Here is a 21,044-nt window from a genome sequence, read left to right as displayed (position 1 = left end):
CATCCCTGCCGAACGTTTGACTACCCTACTTTAAAAACAAACTGCCACACCATCTTTATACGACATATCACCGTATCACAGAAGTCAGATCTTCTCACTGCCAAGATTCAGAACACTCAAGAGACATCGGACTCCATCTGGTCGTTAAGAGACTCGCACCTCGCTATGATCCAAAAAATTCCCAAGCCGGATGGGACATCATTTGGCATGGCCTCTTCCATTAATGCCCTTTTCTTTGCTCACATCAGTCATCCCTTTGGAATTTTGCATTACTTTTCACTGACCGTAATAGATATCTGATGTCTTAACAGCTTAGACCCATCTATTTTAAATGCTACGGTCATCCGTGGAATCAAACTCCCGTTTTTGCATTTTAGTTGCCTTTTATGGATATATCTGTTTATAGAAAAACCCAATAAATATTACAATTGAAAAAATTATATTATGATGTAAATAGCTCGCTTTTGGACTGTTGAGGTCACATACAAAGTGATGCTGAAGTTTTAACAGCTGTACATACAAAATAACCTACAGTACAAGAAAGTCCTTCGATTAGCCCACTCAGGCCCATATAGTTAGGTTGGGTTTTCAAGTTGTATGCGCTTTAGTAACTTCCCTACCACAGCATGCAATGCTATCATTTACTGTCAGGCCACAATATTACAGTAAACAGCAACCCCTTGTAATGCCCACAGAGTCCACATCACTCAATGCATTTCTATAAACAAAAACTATGCAAAGCGATTGCACTAAAGATAGAATGGAAGGCTTTTAACCCCTTCAAGACACAGCCTGTTTTGGCCTTCAGGACACAGCCAATTTTTTCAAATCTGACATGTTTCACTTTATGTGGTAATAACTTCGGAATGCTTTTACCTATCCAAGCGATTCTGAGATTGTTTTCTCGTGACACATTGGACTTTATGTTACTGGCAAAATTTGCTCGATACATTAAGTATTTAATTGTGAAAAACACCAAAATTTAGCGAAAAATTGCAAAAATTAGCATTTTTCTAAATTTATATGTATCTGCTTGTAAGACAGATAGTAATACCACACCAAATTGTTGCTAATTAACATCACCCATATGTCTACTTTAGATTGGCATCGTTTTTTGAACATCCATTTATTTTTCTATGACATCACAAGGCTTAGAACTTTAGCAGCAATTTCTCACATTTTCAAGAAAATTTCAAAAGGCTATTTTTACAGGGGCCAGTTCAGTTGTGAAGTGGATTTTAGGGCCTTATATATTAGAAACCCTCGATAACTCGCCCCATTTTAAAAACTTCACCCCTCAAAGTATTCAAAACAGCATTTAGAAAGTTTCTTAACCCTTTAGATGTTTCACAGGAATTAAGGCAAAGTAGACGTGAAATGTTAAAATTTCTTTTTTTTTTTGCAGAAATTCATTTTTCATCTATTTTTTTTGTAACACAGAAAGTTTTACCAGAGAAACGCAACTCAATATCTATTGCCCAGATTCTGCAGTTTTTAGAAATACCCCACATGTGGCCCTAGTTGACTGAAGCACAGGCCTCAGAAGCAAAGGAGAACCTAGAGGATTTTGGGGCCTCCTTTTTATTAGAAAATATTTTAGGCTCCATGTCGGGTTTGAAAGGCTCTTGCGGCACCAAAACAGTGGAAATCCCCCAAAAGTGACCCCATTTTGGAAACTATACCCCTTGAGGAAATTATCTAGGGGTATAGTGAGCATTTTGACCCCGCAGGTTTTTTGCAGAAATTATTGGAAGTAGGCCGTGAAAATGAAAATCTACATTCTTTCAAAGAAAATGTAGGTTTAGCTTATTTTTTCTAATTTCCACAAGGACTAAAAGGAGAAAATGCACCACTACTTTTGTAAAGCAATTTCTCCCGAGTAAAACAATACCCCACATGTGGTCATAAACGGCTGTTTGAACACACGGCGGAGCTTAGAAGGGAAAGAGCGCCATTTGGCTTTTGGAGCTCAAATTTAGCAGGTATGGTTTGTGGAGACCACGTCGCATTTGCAATGCCCCTAAGGGACCAAAACAGTGAAAACACCAAAAAAGTGACTCCATTTAGGAAACTACACCCCTTGAAGAATCCATCTAGGGGTGTAGTGAGCATTTTGAACCCACAGGGGTTTCATAGATTTTATTAGAATTGGGCAGTGAAGATAAAAAAAATCCTTTTTTTCCAATAAGACGTAGCTTTAGCTCAACATTTTTCATTTTCTCAACAAATAAAGGAATAAAAGAACCCCAACATTTGTAAAGCAACTTCTCTGGAGTACGGCAATACCCCATTTGTGGTCATAAACTGCTGTTTGGGCATACGGCAAGGATCAGAAGAGAAGGAGTGCCGTTTGGCTTTTGGAGCACAGATTTTGCTGGATTGGTTTCTTGACACCATGTCACTTTTGCAAAGCTCCTAAGGTACCAGTACAGTGGAAACTCCCCAAAAGTGACTCGATTCACGAAACTACACCCCTTGAGGAATTCATCTAGGGGTGTAGTGAGCATTTTGACCCCACAGGTGTTTCATAGATTTTATTAGAATTGGGCAGTGAAAATAAAAAAAATCCTTTTTCTTCAATAAGACGTAGTTTTAGCTGAAAATGTTTCATATTCTCAACAAATAAATTAAAAAAAGCACCCCAACACTTGTAAAGCAACTTCTCCTGTGTACGGCAATACCACATATGTGGTAATAAACTGCTGTTTAGGCACAGAGTAGGTCTCAGAAGGGAAGGAGCGCCATTTGGCTTTTGGAGTACAGATTTTGCTGGATTGGTTTCTGGTCGCTATGTCGCATTTGCAAAGTCTCTGTGGGAACAAAACAGTGGAAACCGCCCAGAAGTGACCCCATTTTGGAAACTACACCCCTCAAGGTATTCACCTAGGGGTGTAGTGAGCATATTAACCCCACAGGTGATTGGCAGAAATTGGTGTGCACGCGATGTTGCAGAGTGAAAATGGTTTTTCAATAGATATGCCAATATGCTGCGCCCAGCTTGTGCCACTGGAGACACACACCCCAAAAGTTGTTAAAAGGGTTCTCACGGGTATGGTGATGCCATATATGTGGAAGTAAACTCCTTTTTGGGCACACTGTAGGGTTCAGAAGGGAGGTAGCGCCATTTGGCTTTTGGAGCGTGGATTTTGCTTGTAGTAGTTTTGTTTGGTGTCTTACTGGTGTTTCCATTTATAATGTGGGGGCACATGTAAGCCGGGCAGAGTATATAAGGAGCATAGTCAGGTGGTATAGTGGGGTAAAAAAAAACAATAAAATAATCCATAGATGTGTGTTACGCTGTGACACAATCCTTTCTGCACAGGCCGGTGTCGCACTAATAAATGGTCTTTACTTATTCCCCTTTTGGTCCACACTCCGCACCTTTGCAGTTTGGGGGATTTTGCAGGAAAGTGTTGTCCTGGTATAATACGGGCACCCTCGCTTCCAGCAGATATGTTTGAGCCCTCCCCTTCCTGGTTCCCTAATTTTAGGGTCTTGATAAATCGCCTCTTGAAACAGAACGTTCCACTCGGGCCGGCACGACTGCATATTTTTTATTTCCTGGCTTATTGGTGCCTTGACTCATTTTATTTTTTCATAGACTTAGTGGTATGAGGGCTGTTTTTTTTTTGTGTGACGAGCTGTAGTTTTTATTGGTACCATTTTGGGGTACATGCGACTTTTTGATCACTTGTTATCCTTTTTTTTTTGGGAGGCAAGGTGACCAAAAAAACAGCAATTCTGGCATATTTTTTTAGTTCTTTTTATACAGTGTTCACCACGCATTATAAATTACATCATAGCTTCATTCTGCAGGTCAGTCCGATTCCGGTGATACCTAATTTATAGCACTTTTTATGTTTTACAACTTTTTGCACAATAAAATAACTTTTGTAAAGAGAATGGATTTTTTCTGTCGCCAAGTTGTGAGAGCCATAACGGTTTTAATTTTTTTGTCGACGGAGCTGTATGAGGGCTTGTTTTTAGCGAGACGAGTTATCGTTTTTATAGGTACCATTTTTAGGTACGTGCGACTTTTTCATCACTTTTTATTTCAATTTTTGGAAGACAAAGTGACCAAAAAATAGCAATTATGTCAGTATTTTTTGTTATTTTTTTTACGGCGTTCACTGTGCGGAATAAATAACATAATATTTTTATAGTTCAGGTCGTTACGGTCGCAGCGATACCAAATATGTATGGCTTTATCATTTTTTTTCAATAATAAATGACTTGATAAGGGAAAAAGGGCGATTGTGTTTTGTGTTATTATTTGAAACTTTTATTGTATTTTTTACAACTTTTATTTTTACTTTTTTTACACTTTTCTTTAGTCCCACTAGGGGACTTCAAGGTCCAACTGTTTTTTTTATGTTCTAATACATTGCACTACCTATGTAGTGCAATGTATTATAACTGTCAGTTGTTCACTGACAGCAAGCCGATCAGGCTCCGCCTCTGGGCGGGGCCTAATCGGCTAACGTAATGGCAGATAGGAAGCCATTGTTAGGCATCCTGTTGCCATAGTAGCAGTCGCCAGCCTTGCCATCGCATGGCAAGGCTGCCGATTGCATACAAACCACTTTGATGCAGCGATTGCATTGAATCGCTGCATTGAAGGGGTTAATGCCAGGAATCGGAGCTAGCTCCGGTTCCTGGCGTTAGATCGGGGTGTCCGCTTTAACATACAGCGGACACCCACTGCTGATGACGCCGGCTCAGCTTCTGAGCCGGAAGCTGAGCCGGCGCCATCTTGCCGATGGTACCGGAAGCCTCCTGGGCCCCGCCGACGACGGGGCATAGGAGGATTCCGTTACTGGCGGACCGGGAGGTAAGTATTACCCCTCCGAACGCATTTGCAGCCACCGGCAACGCAGCGATCACGTTGCTGGGGTGCCGGTGGCTATAAACTCCTCACGTGCTGCGATCTCTATTGAACGCAGCATGTGAGGGGTTAATCGGTCGGCTCGGAGGCTAGCTCCGGTCCTGGCCGATACCTCAGGGTGCCAGCTGTAACATACAGCTGTCACCCGGCGGTGATGTCGCTGGCTCAGCTCCTGAGCCAGCTTCATCTCCATCACGTACAGTTACGTGGAGATGCGGGAAAAGGCCATCTCCCATCACGTAACTGTACGTGAAATGGCGGGAAGGGGTTAAAGAGGCTCTGTCACCACATTCTAAATGCCCTATCTTCTACATAATGTGATCGGCTCTGTAATGTAGATTACAGCAGTGTTTGTTTGTTTTTAGAAAAACAATCATTTTTTACCTATTTTTGCTTTATGCTAATGACTTTAATAATAGACAACTGGGCGTGTTTTACTTTTTGACAAAGTGGGTGTTGTGGCGAGAAGTGTATGACGCTGACCAATCAGTGTCATACACTTCTCTCCATTCATTTACTCTGCACATAGTAATCTTACTAGATCACTATGTGCAGCCACATACACAAATGTTACTGAAGTGTCCTGACAGTGAATAGACATCGCGTCAAACCAGGACGGGGTGTCTATTCACAATCCCTGAAGAAAGGAAGATTATCACAGCACCGGAGAGAATATTTGATGTAATATAATGGGTGCAAGCCTTTACAGGAACCTGATCCAAGGTTCCACAAATGGAAACAACAATTTTCAAAGAACATGGCAGCACATCCAAAAATAGGAATTTTATTTACCCACAAATGCAAAGTTTCAGTCCAGCAGTCAGTCCATGCTTGAGAAAGGTCCTGCTGGACTGAAACATCAAATTTGTGGGTAAATAAAATTCCTATTTTTGGATGTGCTGCCTTGTTCCTTGAAAATTGTTTGTGTGTGACTTGACAGTTTACAGCGAGGTTACGCTTGCTGTGCTGTAAATGCCACACAAACGTTGCCGAAGTGTCGGGATGGTGAATAGACATAGTCCTGGTTGGACGGGATGTCTATTTACGGTGAAGACACTTCAGTAACGTTAATGTGTGAGTATGTGGCTGCACATAGTGATCTAGTAAGATCACTATGTGCTGAATAAATGAATGTAGAGAAGTGTATGACGCCGATTGGTCAACGTCATACACTTCTCTCCACAACGCCAACTTGGTCAAAAAGTAAAACACGCCCAGTTGTCAATTAAGAAATTCATTAGCATAAAAGCTAAAAATCGGTCATAACTCCGTCAAAAATGATCGTTTTTCTAAATAAAAAACCCTGCTGTAATCTACCTTACAGCGCCGATCACATTATATAGAGGATAGGGCACTTCTAATGTGGTGACAGAGCTTCTTTAAATTACACATGGTCACATTTAGTATACAGCTACCGTCACAAAAGAGGAAATTCCTCTGATCCAGAATATTTGAAAGGTGAACGACTGTCTATAAAGAAACTATTCTTCTGGAGAGCATAAAACATTAAAAAAAAACAGTTGTATAAAAGAACTACTCAGCTAAGTTATCTAATGGTGAGAAATACAGCGAATGAAGATGATTGGTCATCTGGTGCCATTTTAAAAAATAAATAAAATAATAAAAATAGAACATCCCAACTAAGATAAAAAGTCAAAGTTCTGCGATTAAAAGGTCAGAATTGAAACAATTTATCCACATAATTTTTATTTCGGAATTGTGTTTTGTTTGTTTTTAAACATGGCCCCAGGGCTTCTAAGACCGGAGTCCCAGAGGAGTGGAGTGGTGATACTTGTCATGGTTATATTTTGAGCCAATCACATGAGTAGAGGTGCTTGTTTGTCATGTGGGGTTTCCCTGTTCAATAGAATTTAGAATGGAATAATTGTATACCTTCTGGAGCTTATACAAGAACTTTAACTACCAGGATTTCCACAATGGACAATTTACACGACCTGGGTCTGTAACAGTGCCTATAGTTATCATCCTAGTGCACGCAAAATATTTTTAGTGTCTATCTGGGATATATATCGGTACATCAGTATTCCAGAGCACATTGTAGGCACGTCACTTCACTCTTTACCAATTTATATATTTCCCAAATATCATAATCAGGTGCTTTGTAAGACTGTCTGGATAAAAGGCGCTTTCTAAATGCAAATTGTTTCTGTGTGTGACCTGATGGAATACGAGATGTGGAGAAAATAATCTGTATTCATCCTTGTAATTAGACTCGAGGATTACTAGTTAAGCAATGATGAAAGCTGACCGACTGCTGTTAGCGCTTGGTATTCATATGCACTCAATGACCTTAACAAATGATGGCGAGGTCATGCAAATGTTTAAAGATTTATGCAAACTGCTTAGTCTCCAGTCTGATTCCCTTTACTGCTAAATGCTAAGTAAATTATCTGCCCATTCCAGGATTCATTTGGAGTTGCTTCCAGCTGGTTATAGCCTATTAAAATGATGGATTTCAAAAGACCCCCTTTGCCAACTGTTGCATGCAAGACATGGACAGGCAGAACTCGGCAATTGGTAGCGGCACAATTCTCCTACCTTTCAAATCCACTCTCTCTGGACTGATGACGCATGAAAGAAAAAGTCAAACAGAAATTGTATGCCTGCACATTGTATGGCTTTGATATTTACACAGAGAAAATACATGTATTGGCCACCAGTACACAAAACCTCTATTTTACACAGAACGAGTGTGCACTCTTATCCAACTAATAAAACAGGGTGTTCGGATGGGTAGTTTATGCTGAAAAGCCCCTTTACATCGCGCTGGTCCTACAGGGACTACCTGTTATCACTTAGAGTACTGCTCTGCACGCACCCACTGAAATGAATGGGTGTCTGTGCATAAACACATGGCAGCGGTCCCCCAGAAAAGTTTTCTGCAGCAGCTCCCTGTTATCTCCCTTCAAAGGACCCCTTCTATTACATCCAAATATCCTAATAAGACATATGGAGAGCCGTTGTCCAAAGTATAAGGCCTTGTTCCCACAGTGCAGAATTGCATGTATTTTTTTAAGCCAAAACCGGGAACGGAACTTAAACAGAAAAAAAATGTATAATAGAAAAGCCTAATAGATCTGCTATCCTGGATCCCATTCTGGTTTTGGCTTAACCCAAAAAAAAAAAAAAAAAACTGCATACAAAACCTGAAGCAAACTTGCACTGTATGAACATAGCCTTAAACGAGAAATAAATGCATAAAAGTAACTGGGTGACTTGAGGGGATATTATACAGCTACTGTGTGTGCTAAATTATTTGTTAATAGGTAAGCTTAACATACAACCATGCACATACATACACCATGAGGCACTAACAAGCATAAGGTCATCTGGAAATGACAAATGCTATTTTCAGCCTCAGAAAAATGTTCTTCTCTGCAACACGTCCTCCAACACGTATTCATCCGCATTGTATCGTCCGGAGCTGTACAAAGATTTACATACCAAAGCACCATGGAACCAAAGTGGTTTCCAAACAATCTTATATCCTCTGATGATGTTGTCTTTAAGGGTGCTGCTATATTTCAGGAGAAAATTGGCACTGCAATTAAAGCAGTGGTCATAACTGTGGACCCCATCCATATGCCCTATTAGAGCATGGATGTCAAAGAGGGGTTCCCAGAAGTGCCATTACATAGATTAATTTTAAAAGGCCTCATATTACAATGATTATAGGGTAAAAAAAAAAAAAAGAACCGCACACATGGCATACAATAGAACAAACAAAGCACTTTATGCCTACGTGTAAAATAGGAGGCATACACAGGTATAGTAAAGGCCTCATACACTTCTATGAGTGACCGATTATGGTAAAAACTGTTTTTACCAGGCTCGATTCATAGGAGTGCAACAAGCGAAGATATGGAGATTTCTTTGGCTGTCTCCTCACCTTGAAGAACAGGTACATCTTCCTCTGACTAACAAAAACGGCTTTGAAGAGTCAATTTCTTAGGAAGAAAATACATAAGACTTTGCCTAAATAGTAGGCATTTTAGATGTGAGTTTTTCAAAAATATCTAAAAAAGGATAAAAACAAAAACGTATGTATAAATCTTAAAAGCTAGCATTTTAAAGGTACCAAGGGACACCACTTTTTAATGCGTCATAAAATGCTCCATTTATTATACTAATGTCATCTATAGTGACTTGCTTCTGGCAAAAAAATAAATACATATACAAAAATGGCGACCAGAGATAGATATATATATACACACACACACACACACACACACACACACACACACTTTTCGGACTATAAGACACACCTGACCATAAGGCGCATCCAGGTTTTAGACAACAGAAAATAGGAAAAAAATTATTTGTTAAAAAATATCATTTATTCTGTTTCACCACATTCTGAGAGCCAAAACTTTTTTTATATTTTTTTTATCGATTGAGCGGTGTGAGGGTTATTTTGTTGCGGGATGAAATTATTTGATTTTTTACAGTGTGCTTGTGGAAAAAGGGGAAAAGTTTTTTTTTTATTTTATTTTTTTTTACACATTTTATTAGTTCCTCTAGGGGACTTGAACCAGCGGCCACATGGTTACATGTGGAGTTACTGAAACAGCGTAACTACGCCGTTTCCCAAATTCCCATAGTAGTGAATGGCAGTTACGGAAGCAGCGTAGCATGCGAGCTACGCTGTTTCCGTAACGAATGTTCAGTTCTATGGAAGTTACGGAAACAGCGTAGCTCAGCGAGTTACTCTGTTTCAGTAACTCCACATGTAATCAAGTGGCCAGGAGAGCACAGAAAGCTAGAACGGGGTTTAGGGGGCCCCGTTCTAGAGATAGGTGCGGGTCCTGCATCTATCTGACATTTATGACATATCCTGTGGATATGTCATAAATGTCCTTCATAGAAAAACCCCTATAAATGCCGCGGTCGCTATGGACCACGGCATTTAACTAGTTAAAGGGGTTTGCCATAAAACACATGTATCCCCTATCCACAGAATAGCGGCTACATGTGAGACAGCTGTGGGTCCGACCGCTGGGACCCCCAGCAATAAGGAGAACAGGGGAGCGAAAGTCACCCAAAGCGCTACATGAGAAGCCTGGACTTCCGGGTTCTGTGTCCGGCTTATCTGTTCCGCAGCTCCATAGAGATCAATGGAGAGCCGCTCGCGCATGTGCAGAAGAATCCCATTCATCTCTATGGAGCTGCCAGACACAGAACACGGAAGTCACAGCTTCTGATGGAGCGCTCTTGGTAACTTTCGGTCCCCGTTCTCCTTATTGATCACACATGTATCCCCTATCCTGTGCATAGGGGATACATGTGTTTTATGGCACAACCCCTTTAAACTGCCAGGAACAGCGAAATTGCTGTTCCTGGCTGTTATAGCAGCGTGTCAGTGCGTGAGCCCGCTCCATACATCACCCCCTCCAGCTCCATGATGTGCCGGCACGTCATGGGTCGGGAAGGGGTTAAGTAATGAAGCGGTCATAACGCCCGGCGATGCCGGGTCCCTTGACTGCGAACTATAAGACGCAGGGAGTTTTTAGAAAGATTTATTCTTGCTAAAAACTGCGTCTTATAGTCCAAAAAATACGGTAGAGATAGATTAGATAGATAGATAAAACAAACCCATAAATTACCTTTCTCAGAAAGGATGGAATGACATTATTGCAGGTAGCAATTCTTCGTCTATATACAACGCCTGTCGCTGGGTCTGTTTTTGTTTTTTGTTGTTTTTTTCAGGTAAAGAGAAACAGACAGGAGTTAGTGGTAAATGGTCACGAACTATAACAAACTTTGCAAGAATCAATAGGACACGCAATAAAAAGCTTTGTCATTTATCTTGTTCGAGAAAAATGCCTTTTTCTCCACTATAAAGGACCCCCCCCCCCCCCCCTGAAGGATCAGGTTACAGCATCCAATAGATGTCTATGTAGAGGGAAGGGGTAGGACACAGGAGCAGAGTACGAGAGGCATAGAGAGACACCGATGGTTTCTATATATGTAATAGATAGAGATAGGAGACCAGGTTTCTCTTCTATGTGTGTAGTGTATAGAAGACATGAAAGCAGAAAGGCTTCATCACTAGCTCAGGCAAAACTGAGACGTATACGTCCTCAGAGGGGAACACTACAGAACACAAGTCATATAATGGCAGAAATAGCGTTCTCCCTCATGTACACACATATGACAACTTATTTTGAAAGTCATCTGAAAGGTTAGGTACGCTCTTTAAAGGGAACATGTCATGTTGAACCTGCAGTCTGATTTGCAGGCAGCATATTATGGAGCGGGAAGAGCTGAGCAGATTGATATATTTTGTTTTGTGGTTAAAGACTTGGTAGAACTTGAAATTTACAGCTTTAATTCTATCAGGGCTTAGGAGTCCAAAGGGCGTTCTCACTTAATGATGGACAGCCCTCCCCACGTGACCATGCATACAGAGATAGCGGTCAACCGCTGAATAGATCTGCCCAATAGTCATAAGACTAGAGAAAGTAGGGATTTAGATCTATAAATTACAAGTTATACTAATTATTTTCCCACAAAACTATATATTAATCTGTTCAGCTCCTCTGCTCTATAACATAATGCCGGCAGATCGGACAGCATGTACCACATGATAGTGAAGGATATTTAAAGGGCACCTATCACTACACATGATTGTACTGCCTCCCAAAACATAATACAATTTTCAATTACATTTAGATTTCTGTTTTAAAAGTACATTAAAACCTTTGTAACAACATTTATATTCCCATTAGTTTTAGAATAAAAAACCCAGTGAGTAAATCGAAGCTGGTTATAAATGCTCACCTATTTGCTCTTCCACAGTTGTGATTGAAGTTACGTTTTTCTCTAAAGGAGTAGGATACTAAAAGAAACAAAAAGAATATTTTTGTAAATAATACATAGTATGGGTCTTGCTTGATAAACTATTAAGCGACTGGCATATGCATTCACCTGCTGTTTAGAAAATAAATAATTAATTTGGATATACAAATAATAGTGAGGCGCCAAGTTAGGCTATGTTCACACGGAGTATTTTGGGGGAGGAATATCTGCCTCAAAATTCCGTTTGGAACTTTGAGGCAGATATTCCTCTCCCTGCATGCTGATTTTCGCGCCGTTTTTCGCCCGCGGCCATTGAACGCCGCGGGCATAAAACAGCGAGAAATAAGCTTTCTCCTGCCTCCCATTGAAGTCAATGGGAGGTCAGAGGCGGAAGCGCCCGAAGATAGGGCATATCGCTTCTTTTTCCCGCGAGGCAGTTTTACTGCTCTCGGGAAAAAGACGCCGACGCCTCCCATTGAAATCAATGGGAGGCGTTCTCGGGCCGTTTTTGCCGAGTTTTGCGACGCGGTTTCCGCGTCAAAAAACTCGGCAAAATACCCCGTGTGAACATAGCCTTACCCACCAAGCTTACAGCGCCATCCACTCAGGATAAAGCATTTATGAAAGTGCCTGAGGAAGGTCACGGTATTGACCGAAACGTTGCAGTCACTGGCTATAAATAAATTTGTTTGGATAAATAACTCCATATTGGAGTGCATAGTACTTTTTGTCTATTGGATCGGGTTGGGCCCCTACCAATGCACCCACGCCATTACCTAGTGCTATCCGAACCTTGTAACGAAGCCCCAGAGTAAAGAGACGGTAAACTTTGGTGGAAGTTGTAATAGAAAAGTGGAGTGGTTTTCCCAAAGCAACCAATCAGATTCAAGCTCGCATGTCTCAAGAAAGTATTTTCTTTAAAAAGAACAGAAGCAGCATCCGGATTGGTAACTACAGTCAACTACTGCACTTATTCCTTATACTAGATTATAATAAACTTTATTTACTACATATGTGAAATGATATATAGAAACAGAGCTGAAAACTTTCATGATGGTAGGATAGTCTGGATCTATCGAAGTATAATAAAGACGTCCACGAGTAGCATTGGCACGGCTGCTTTCTAATGTACTGTATACCTAGGGGCATAGTCTGATGATTAATTGAACACTTTTTATAGAGCATCTGACAGCAGCCTTGAAAACCTGAAGAAAGCTCCACATGGGGACACGAGAGGCCATGATTATCTGTTCTCATTGTAGGTAAGTGACATGAGCAAGTAATAGAAGCTTCATCTAGAATACTTGATGTGATTAATACCATGATCAGCACCACAGACAATGTTATTACTGTGACAACATGTAGAAAAGACGACCGCACGGCACTCACCATTTGCAAAAGGTTTCTCTTTATTCCAAGCGGCTCTGTGGTCTTTTGAATCCCGTGTTGCCTGCCTCAATCTTGTAATAAAGAGAAACCTTTTGCAAATGGTGAGTGCCGTGCAGCCTTCTTTTCTACATGTTGTCATTTGCTGAAACTAACTTCAACATGCACTCAGCACCGCCAGACAAAGGCTGTCAAACCGCGAGCTGAAGCACAGAGTCTGTGACATTGCAAGCTAAGGCAGTGCCAACCATTTTTTCATTTCTACATGTTGCACAATGTTATTACTGTATAAACAGCACTCCATGCCAGAGAAATACGTGTTCTTAAAAATATGTAAACCAATAGAAGAATCTCTGTATACTTCCTATACCAAAGCAACCCGACATGTCTTTGTAGTGGCATTGGTTGGAAGCTGGGACCCTTTCACACTCTTAAATTTTACCGTATTTTTCAGACTATAGGATGCACTGGACCATAAGACGCACCCATAATTTGTAGCATCAAAAAAATGAAATAAAAAGGTTTTGCCTAGAACTGTACATTTCCTGGGTAATATTGAGACAATAGGGTACCACAGTGCCCCAATACAATGCCGGTCAGAGTGCCCCATAACAATACCAGCCAGAGTGCCCCATAACAATGTCAGTCACAGAAATACAAGATATTGACAGCTATAGTGCTCTCACCCACCCCTGAACTCACCAAACATCAGAAGTGTGGAGAGGCAGGGGTTAATGGTGTTGAATCTGCTCTTCTTGCTCTGTACATAGGCGGGGGCGTGGCTAGAAGGTCCTTGCCGTCGCACGTCCGTTTTCAGAACAATGATGTTCTATGAGTGTACTCACATGGCCGGTTTTTTAACAGCCCGTGAATAATGGCAGTCCAAAAAAATAGGACATGTCCTATTTTTGGCCGTTTTAACGGCCTGACGGCCCGCATAGAAGTCAATGAATCAGTTTTTAACGGCTGTCGTTAACGGATCTGTGACATGGGTATTTGCAAGGGAACTGTGGTCGAAAGTCATCGCGTCGCCCTCGCAGATCCCGTGAAGACGGCATCGCGGGCAGGGAGGCCGCGCGGCATCGCGGGCAGGGAGGCCGCGCGGCATCGCGGGCAGGGAGGCCGCGCGGCATCGCGGGCAGGGAGGCCGCGCGGCATCGCCTGAAGGTGGGTGTTTTCAGGGGGTTGGGACAAAAAAAGCCTGACCAATGAAATTCATCAGCTTTTTTAACGGCCATGAAAAACTGACAGTTGATGAGTTTTTAATGGTAATTTTTTTTCACTGTCGTGTGAATATAGCCTAAGATGTGACTGTTTAGTGAGCAGATAACACTGATTTTTTACACACAGCACAGGACATGCAGCTTCCAATACACTGCACTGCAAGGACCTTTGAATTACGGAGCTCAAGCGGTTTGCCTTCAGGACATCGGAAGCAGCAGAAGATTACAACACAGATTCTAAGATAAAAACTGCATCTTATAGTCCAAAAAATACGGTATATTTTTTTCTTGATCTTCCTTTTCCCTTCGCAATTCCGGATTGAAAAAACGCAGCAAATTCACTGCGTGTGAACAAGCCCTTACAATGCTTTATAATTAAATACATTTACAAAACGTGTATTTGAAATGGTTAAAAAGTACAACAGGTTACATTTTTCTTTTACTGTAAAAAAAAAACAAAAAAACAAAAACAAAACAAAGAAGACTATCCAGATGTATATTTTTATTTTTATTTTTTTTACATTGAAGCCAATGGCTTTAAAGAGGCTCTGTCACCGGTTTATAAGTGCCCTATCTCCTACATAATCTGATCGGCACTGTAATGTAGAGAACAGTGGTTTTTATTTTGAAAAACGATCATTTTTTAGCAAGTTATGCACAATTTTAGATTTATGCTAATTACTTTCTTAAAGAGGCTCTGTCACCAGATTTTCAAACCCCTATCTCGTATTGCAGCAGATCGGCGCTGCAATGTAGATTACAGGAAAGTTTTTTTTTTTTTCAAAAACGAGCATTTTTGGCCAAGTTATGAGCATTTTTATATTTATGCAAATGAGCCTTTCTTAAGTACAACTGGGCGTGTTTAAAGTGAAGTACAAGTGGGCGTTTTTACTTGTTTTACTAGCTGGGCGTTGTGAATAGAAGTGTATGATGCTGACGAATCAGCATCATCCACTTCTCTTCGTTACCACCCAGCTTCTGGCAGTGCACAGACACACAGCGTGTTCTCCAGAGATCACGCTGTGACGTCACTTCCTGCCCCAGGTCCTGCATCGTGTCGGACGAGCGAGGACACATGGGCACCAGGCGACAGAGGCTACATCGACTTACCTGCAAACGCTGATGCTGCTGCAGAATCAACTGTAGCCTCTGTCGCCTGGTGCCGATATGTCCTTGCTCGTCCGACACGATGCAGGACCTGGGGCAGGAAGTGACGTCACAGCGTGATCTCTCGAGAACACGCTGTGTGTCTGTGCACTGCCAGAAGCTGGGTGTTAACGAAGAGAAGTGGATGATGCTGATTCGTCAGCATCATACACTTCTATTCACAACGCCCAGCTAGTAAAAGAAGTAAAAACGCCCAGATGTTACACACAATACACGCCCACTTGGACTTAACTTTAAACACGCCCAGTTGTACTTAAGAAAGGCTCATTTGCATAAATATAAAAATGCTCATAACTTTACGTTACTGTAATCTACATTGCAGCGCCGATCTGCTGCTATACGAGATAGGGGTTTGAAAATCTGGTGACAGAGCCTCTTTAATGCCCAACTGGGCGTTTTTTTACTTTTGACCAAGCGGGCGTTGTAAAGACCGGTGTATGACCAATCAGCATCATACATTTCTCTTCATTCCAGCCCAGATTTCACTGCACAGCGTGATCTCGCAAGATCTCCCATACTAACTTTAGCATTAGATCATGCTGTGAGTACAGACGGACATGGATGACAGAACAGCGTGATCTCGCGAGATCACGCTGTGCAGTGAAAGAAGCTGGCCATGAATGAAGAGAAGTGTATGACGCTGATTGGTCAGCGTCAGACACTTCTTTAGAACGCCCACTTGGTCAAAAGTTAAAAAACACCCAGTTGGGCATTAAGAAACTAATTAGCATAAATCTAAAATTGCTCATAACTTGCTCAAAAATGATTGTTTTTCAAAATAAAAACCACTGCTGTTATCTACATTACAGCACCGATCTAATTATGTAGGAGATATGGCACTTATAATCTGGTGACCCAGCCTCTAACTATATTGACTTAATCTTTTTCTGCTAGTATGTTTAAATTTGCTTGAAGTAAAAATCTATAAGGGTATGTGCACACACTAATTACTGTCCCGTACTGTAAACATGATTACACTACGGGACAGTTGTCCTGCAGCGAGGCAGGGGCTCCTAGCATCGTACATAAGTATGATGCTAGGAGCCCGGCTCCCTGCACTGTGTTCGGTCCGGGACTTGCGGCCGAAATACGTCCGTCCATTACGGACGTAATTAGTGTGTGTGCACATACCCTAAGTCTCAACTGTATGTTAAAAATGTGGTGTCAACCTAGCCTTAGGCTCTGTCCACATACCGTTTGTGCCTTCTGTCGGTGAGATATGTCAGGAGTATTTCCTATCGTATACCTCCAATGGAAGGAACAAATATGCCACTGTATAGTCATACAGCGGCATGTATCGCCTATAGGTGCCAATTGAAAAAAAACATACCGCATAGTATGCGCATTTTTACGGCATGCCTCTGTATAGAAAAATGCAGCGGACTACACTTCCCTACACATAAAGGTATGCCGATGCAAACCGGCCCGGCGGATGCCAAACAAACACTGTCATTCGGCAGGTAAATGGGGCCCTATGAATAAGTTAACCACACGCGCTGGGAGCTTTCTCAGTTCATACGGAGCGGTTTTCAGAAGAAAACAGCTCCTGATTTTGAGACGTTTTTGTAGCAACTCGCGTTTTTCGCTGCGTATATTACGGACGTTATTGGAGCGGTTTTTCAATGGAGTCAATGAAAAACTGCTCCAAAAACGTCCCAAGAAGTGACATGCATCTTTTTCGCGGGCGTCTTTTTACATGCCGTATTTTGACAGTGATGCGTAAAATTACACCTCGTGGGAACAGAACACCGTAAACTCCACTGCAAGCAATGGGCAGATGTTTGTAGAACCCCATTGCAAGCAATGGGCAGATGTTTGTAGGCGTATTAGGGGCGTTTTTTTCCAGGCGTCATTCGAGGTGTAAAACGCCCGAATTACGTCTGAAAACACTGCGTGTGAACATACCCTTACAAGTAGCTGGGTCGAGCTTGATAATGACCCAGCTACATGTAAGGCCACATGCACACGACCGTAAAAACGTCCGTAATTACGGGCCCATAGACTTCTATTGGCCACGGGTACCTTCCCGTTTGCGTAGAAGCAGAGAAAATGGAGTCTGAGCGATCATGTGACATTTCCAGCCCCCTTTTTTTAACGGGTCCGCAAATCCGTATTTCACACGTATGACAACGGACCTGTATTTAAGGACACGGGGCCGTAAATATGGGTTCAAAACATGTGACAACGGACCCGTATTTACGGCCAGTATTTACGGGAGGGAAAAAATACGGTCATGTGCATGGGGCCTAAGGATGTGAAAGTTTCTTCTTTGCCTGTATATTTATGTGAGATCACATAAAGAGGATGTGGTCGGTCTTGGATTTCTTTTGTTCAGAAGTAGATGTGTGATTTGTGGTGGGATTCCATGACTAATTTTACTGTTGGTAAAATCAGGGCAGCTCTCATTTTTAGGTAAAGTTGCAAAATATACCACAGGGATCTATTTTGCAAAAAAAAATAAAAAATCCTGCTATCATTTCTAGCTTTTCCCTAGTCCATAGTAAAATGCCTGTCGGTAACAACCACTACGATGTTCAGGGTGAATTATACTTCTCTATAGACAGTGGAATGGATCATCAGAAAACGACTAGCTCTTTAAATACTGCTCAAGCTCAAAATGGAATACATCACTCATTCCTCCAAAAAGCTTTTCATAACATTAGTTTTAGCGGTAATTTAAAGTCAGACTTCCAATGGATACAGTGACACCTAATGGTCACACGGAGTATAACATTTAATTAACTGAAGAAGTTATCAGGTGCCAGAAAGGCAATGAGAATGATAGAATGCATACTTCTTCATTAGTGACAGTAGATGATATAAAAAAGGAATTAAACTCAAATTTAGAATACAAAAGAAGAATGCTACAACTGAAATAAGAAAGTTAAAAAAAACACTCAAATCCGTGTATTTTTTGGTTGTTTTTTTTCCCGACAAATCCATGTGTGACCACCAAGAGATTCTAACCTTTCACAATACGATGTAGCATCGAGCAGTGAGACCTTAGGTATTTATTTGGTATCCCTGGCCTGCTATATTTGGAAAGTCAGTTGTACAACATTCAAATGTTTTTAGTTGTATTAACAAATACTGCCTACAAGTGATAAATGTGAGATTAGTGGGGGTCCGACTGCTAGAACCCCCATAGATCGATGGCTAGTTTCGGGTACTCCCATTTCTCTTCCGATGAATGGCCATCAGTAGGGAGGAGTTGGATGGAGTAATGACCAAGCATCTGTACGGTCCACTTCATACAAAGCTATGGGAGATATGGAAAGAGGAAGTAAGCTGGGGGCTCCCAACGCTCCGATCTCCACCTACTTAATATTTATCACCTATCTACGTAAAACGTTAGTAGCGGGTATACGCCCTAAAGGGAACCTGCTACTAGGTCTTGAGCCACTAAACCACCAGCATGCAATTATGGAGCTGGTTTTTAGTGTTCCAAACCTATTCCTATTAAAAACGTCAGTTTCGGGATTAGTAATGTAACTTACAATTTTCCAAGAGAAGGCCGGGATCAGCATCAATTCCTAGTGCTGCCATTGTATGCTGCAGGTCGGTCTAGGTCAGTGGAGTTAAATAAACCTACTGGGAGATGGGTTTGCACCCCGAGTAAAAGCTTGCCACTGTTGTGACATTTTTTGTGGATCTATGCGCATGAATGAATATCCAAAGAATGTGTGGAGCCTCCCTCTGTAGGTGTTCTATACGGTCTTTTACCAGATATGACCATGTGCTTTTTTTTCCTTTGACTATTGCATTGTTAAACTTTCACTAAAAAATCCAATCCTCACAAGCAGCTCAACAATTGCTCCAGTCACCAGCATTTCACCTATTAAACCAGCAATAACTGGTGGAAGTGGGTGAAAAATCATTTTTATGTAACCTACAATTATCTTTTAAGTAGGTTCTATACCTTTAGTATTCAGTTTTTTAGTGTTCCCGTATGTAGCGTCCATGGCCGCGGGCTGTCAGGTTAATTCACCTCCCGACACCCGCAGCCATTGATCCGCTCACTTCCACTCCGTTCTGCGGTGTCCCGTAGGGTGCATCATGCACACGCTTGTGCCCGGCCATAAAGGGCAAGCGTGCACAAAGGAAATAGTCATCATCATCAACTGCCATGATTGCCTGGTCTATAAGAAGGCCCCAGCCCTCCTGATCCTTACCGGAGCGTTGTTAGTTTATCCCAGTTTGTCTTGCAAATGGTCCCTTAGTGTTTCCCGTTCCAGTCGTTACCTGTACCGTTACCTGTTCCTGTGTCCCGTACTGTTCTTGTTCCAGTGCCTACCAGTGTTGGAGTCGTGTCTACTGCACCTGCTGTCGTTTGCCACGTCCAGTGTCTTCTGCCACATCAGATACTGCCCGCCACGTCTGGCGCTACCTGCTGCACCGGCCTCCATCCGTGCTGAAGCCACAGCCACCGTCTGGACTAGTTCAGGTACCCAAGCGTTACTATCTACTATTGACTTTCATATAGACTGTGACCTGGTCAGCTGCCTCTCCACTACGGTGGAGCGGCCTACTGGGTCCACATACCCTGTGACCGTGACACTATCATATGCTAATGAGCGAGAGTCATGTCTTCATTCCTCAAGCCTTTCCAAGCTAACCCAACCTCCTTACTTTTGATTGACAACTCCTCGGCTCCCCCCAGAGCACACGGAATCCCGAGCTTGTGCATCGATGTCCTGTTCTGGTGCACAACAGGGACACCATAGTGGCGCATGTGCAGTAACTAGATTTGAGGCCCGGACGAAGAAGGGAAGGGTGTCGGACCTTAAATGACGGGCGCATGCGCGCTATCTCAGACGAGATTTTGCCATTCAGGGTGGGCCAGTTTTTGGCAGTAGGCGGGCATAAGAAGAGGAACGAACAAGACTGCCGGATTATTACCATAAAAGGCGCAAAATGTTTGCAGACTTATTTACAGTCGGAGGAGGAGTATAGGATAACAGCAATGAACTTTTGACAGCAGGGGTGAGTGGCCAGCGAGGTGTGAGTAGAGTTCAATAGGTGAAATGCTGGTAATAGGTTCCCTTTAAATAGAAAAAGAAAGTAGTTATGGTAAGACGGTGTGTTAATGCTTCTTCTCGCCATGACTTCCCTTGCACAGCATTTTGGTAATCTGGTCAACTCCCTGACTAGCTGTTAGTACTGAAAATGATATCACTTTTGTACCAAATACCATTTTGTTTGCCTAAGGACTTCAAACAACAAAATAAGGAACTGTAATTGCCAGAACTTTCATTCTCATATCTATGACCAAACATATAAAGGAAAGCTCTTCCACTAAAGTCAACGCTTTAAGAAGGATTCCTTTGGCTTTTTGTTCGCTGTAATTTGCGTTGGCTGTAAGTTCTTGCATGCAGTAGGCTCTCTTCTCCACAGCTCTGAGCGTTACATGAGAGAAGTGCTTATATAGCTGCAGAAGGTCTGAAAATAATGGCCCAGGGATCTTGCGATTGGAAGTGTGTCTATTGTGGTTATTTGCAGGATGCCGCAATCACATGGAGAAAATTAAGTACTTCACAGGAGATGACGTGAGGAAGCGATAATGT

The 21,044-nt window shown here is 42.0% G+C and overlaps 1 protein-coding gene across 1 annotated transcript in view; it reads right to left on the bottom strand.

The window, feature by feature from the left end:
* The window catches only part of PRELID2 (PRELI domain containing 2), a 95,100-nt gene that overhangs the window by 52,366 nt on the left and 21,690 nt on the right, over window positions 1-21,044 (bottom strand). Inside the window, exons 2-3 of the mRNA XM_075856533.1 lie at window positions 11,687-11,744; window positions 10,510-10,583 (exon numbers count right to left, since the gene is read on the bottom strand). Of these exons, the coding sequence (XP_075712648.1) occupies window positions 10,510-10,583; window positions 11,687-11,744 (132 nt within the window). The remainder of the gene's footprint in view (window positions 1-10,509; window positions 10,584-11,686; window positions 11,745-21,044) is intronic.

The sequence above is a fragment of the Rhinoderma darwinii genome, chromosome 3 (assembly GCF_050947455.1).
Source record: "Rhinoderma darwinii isolate aRhiDar2 chromosome 3, aRhiDar2.hap1, whole genome shotgun sequence".
In the NCBI taxonomy this organism is placed as follows: Eukaryota; Metazoa; Chordata; class Amphibia; order Anura; family Rhinodermatidae; genus Rhinoderma; species Rhinoderma darwinii.
This window is presented reverse-complemented; position numbering and strand designations above follow the sequence as displayed.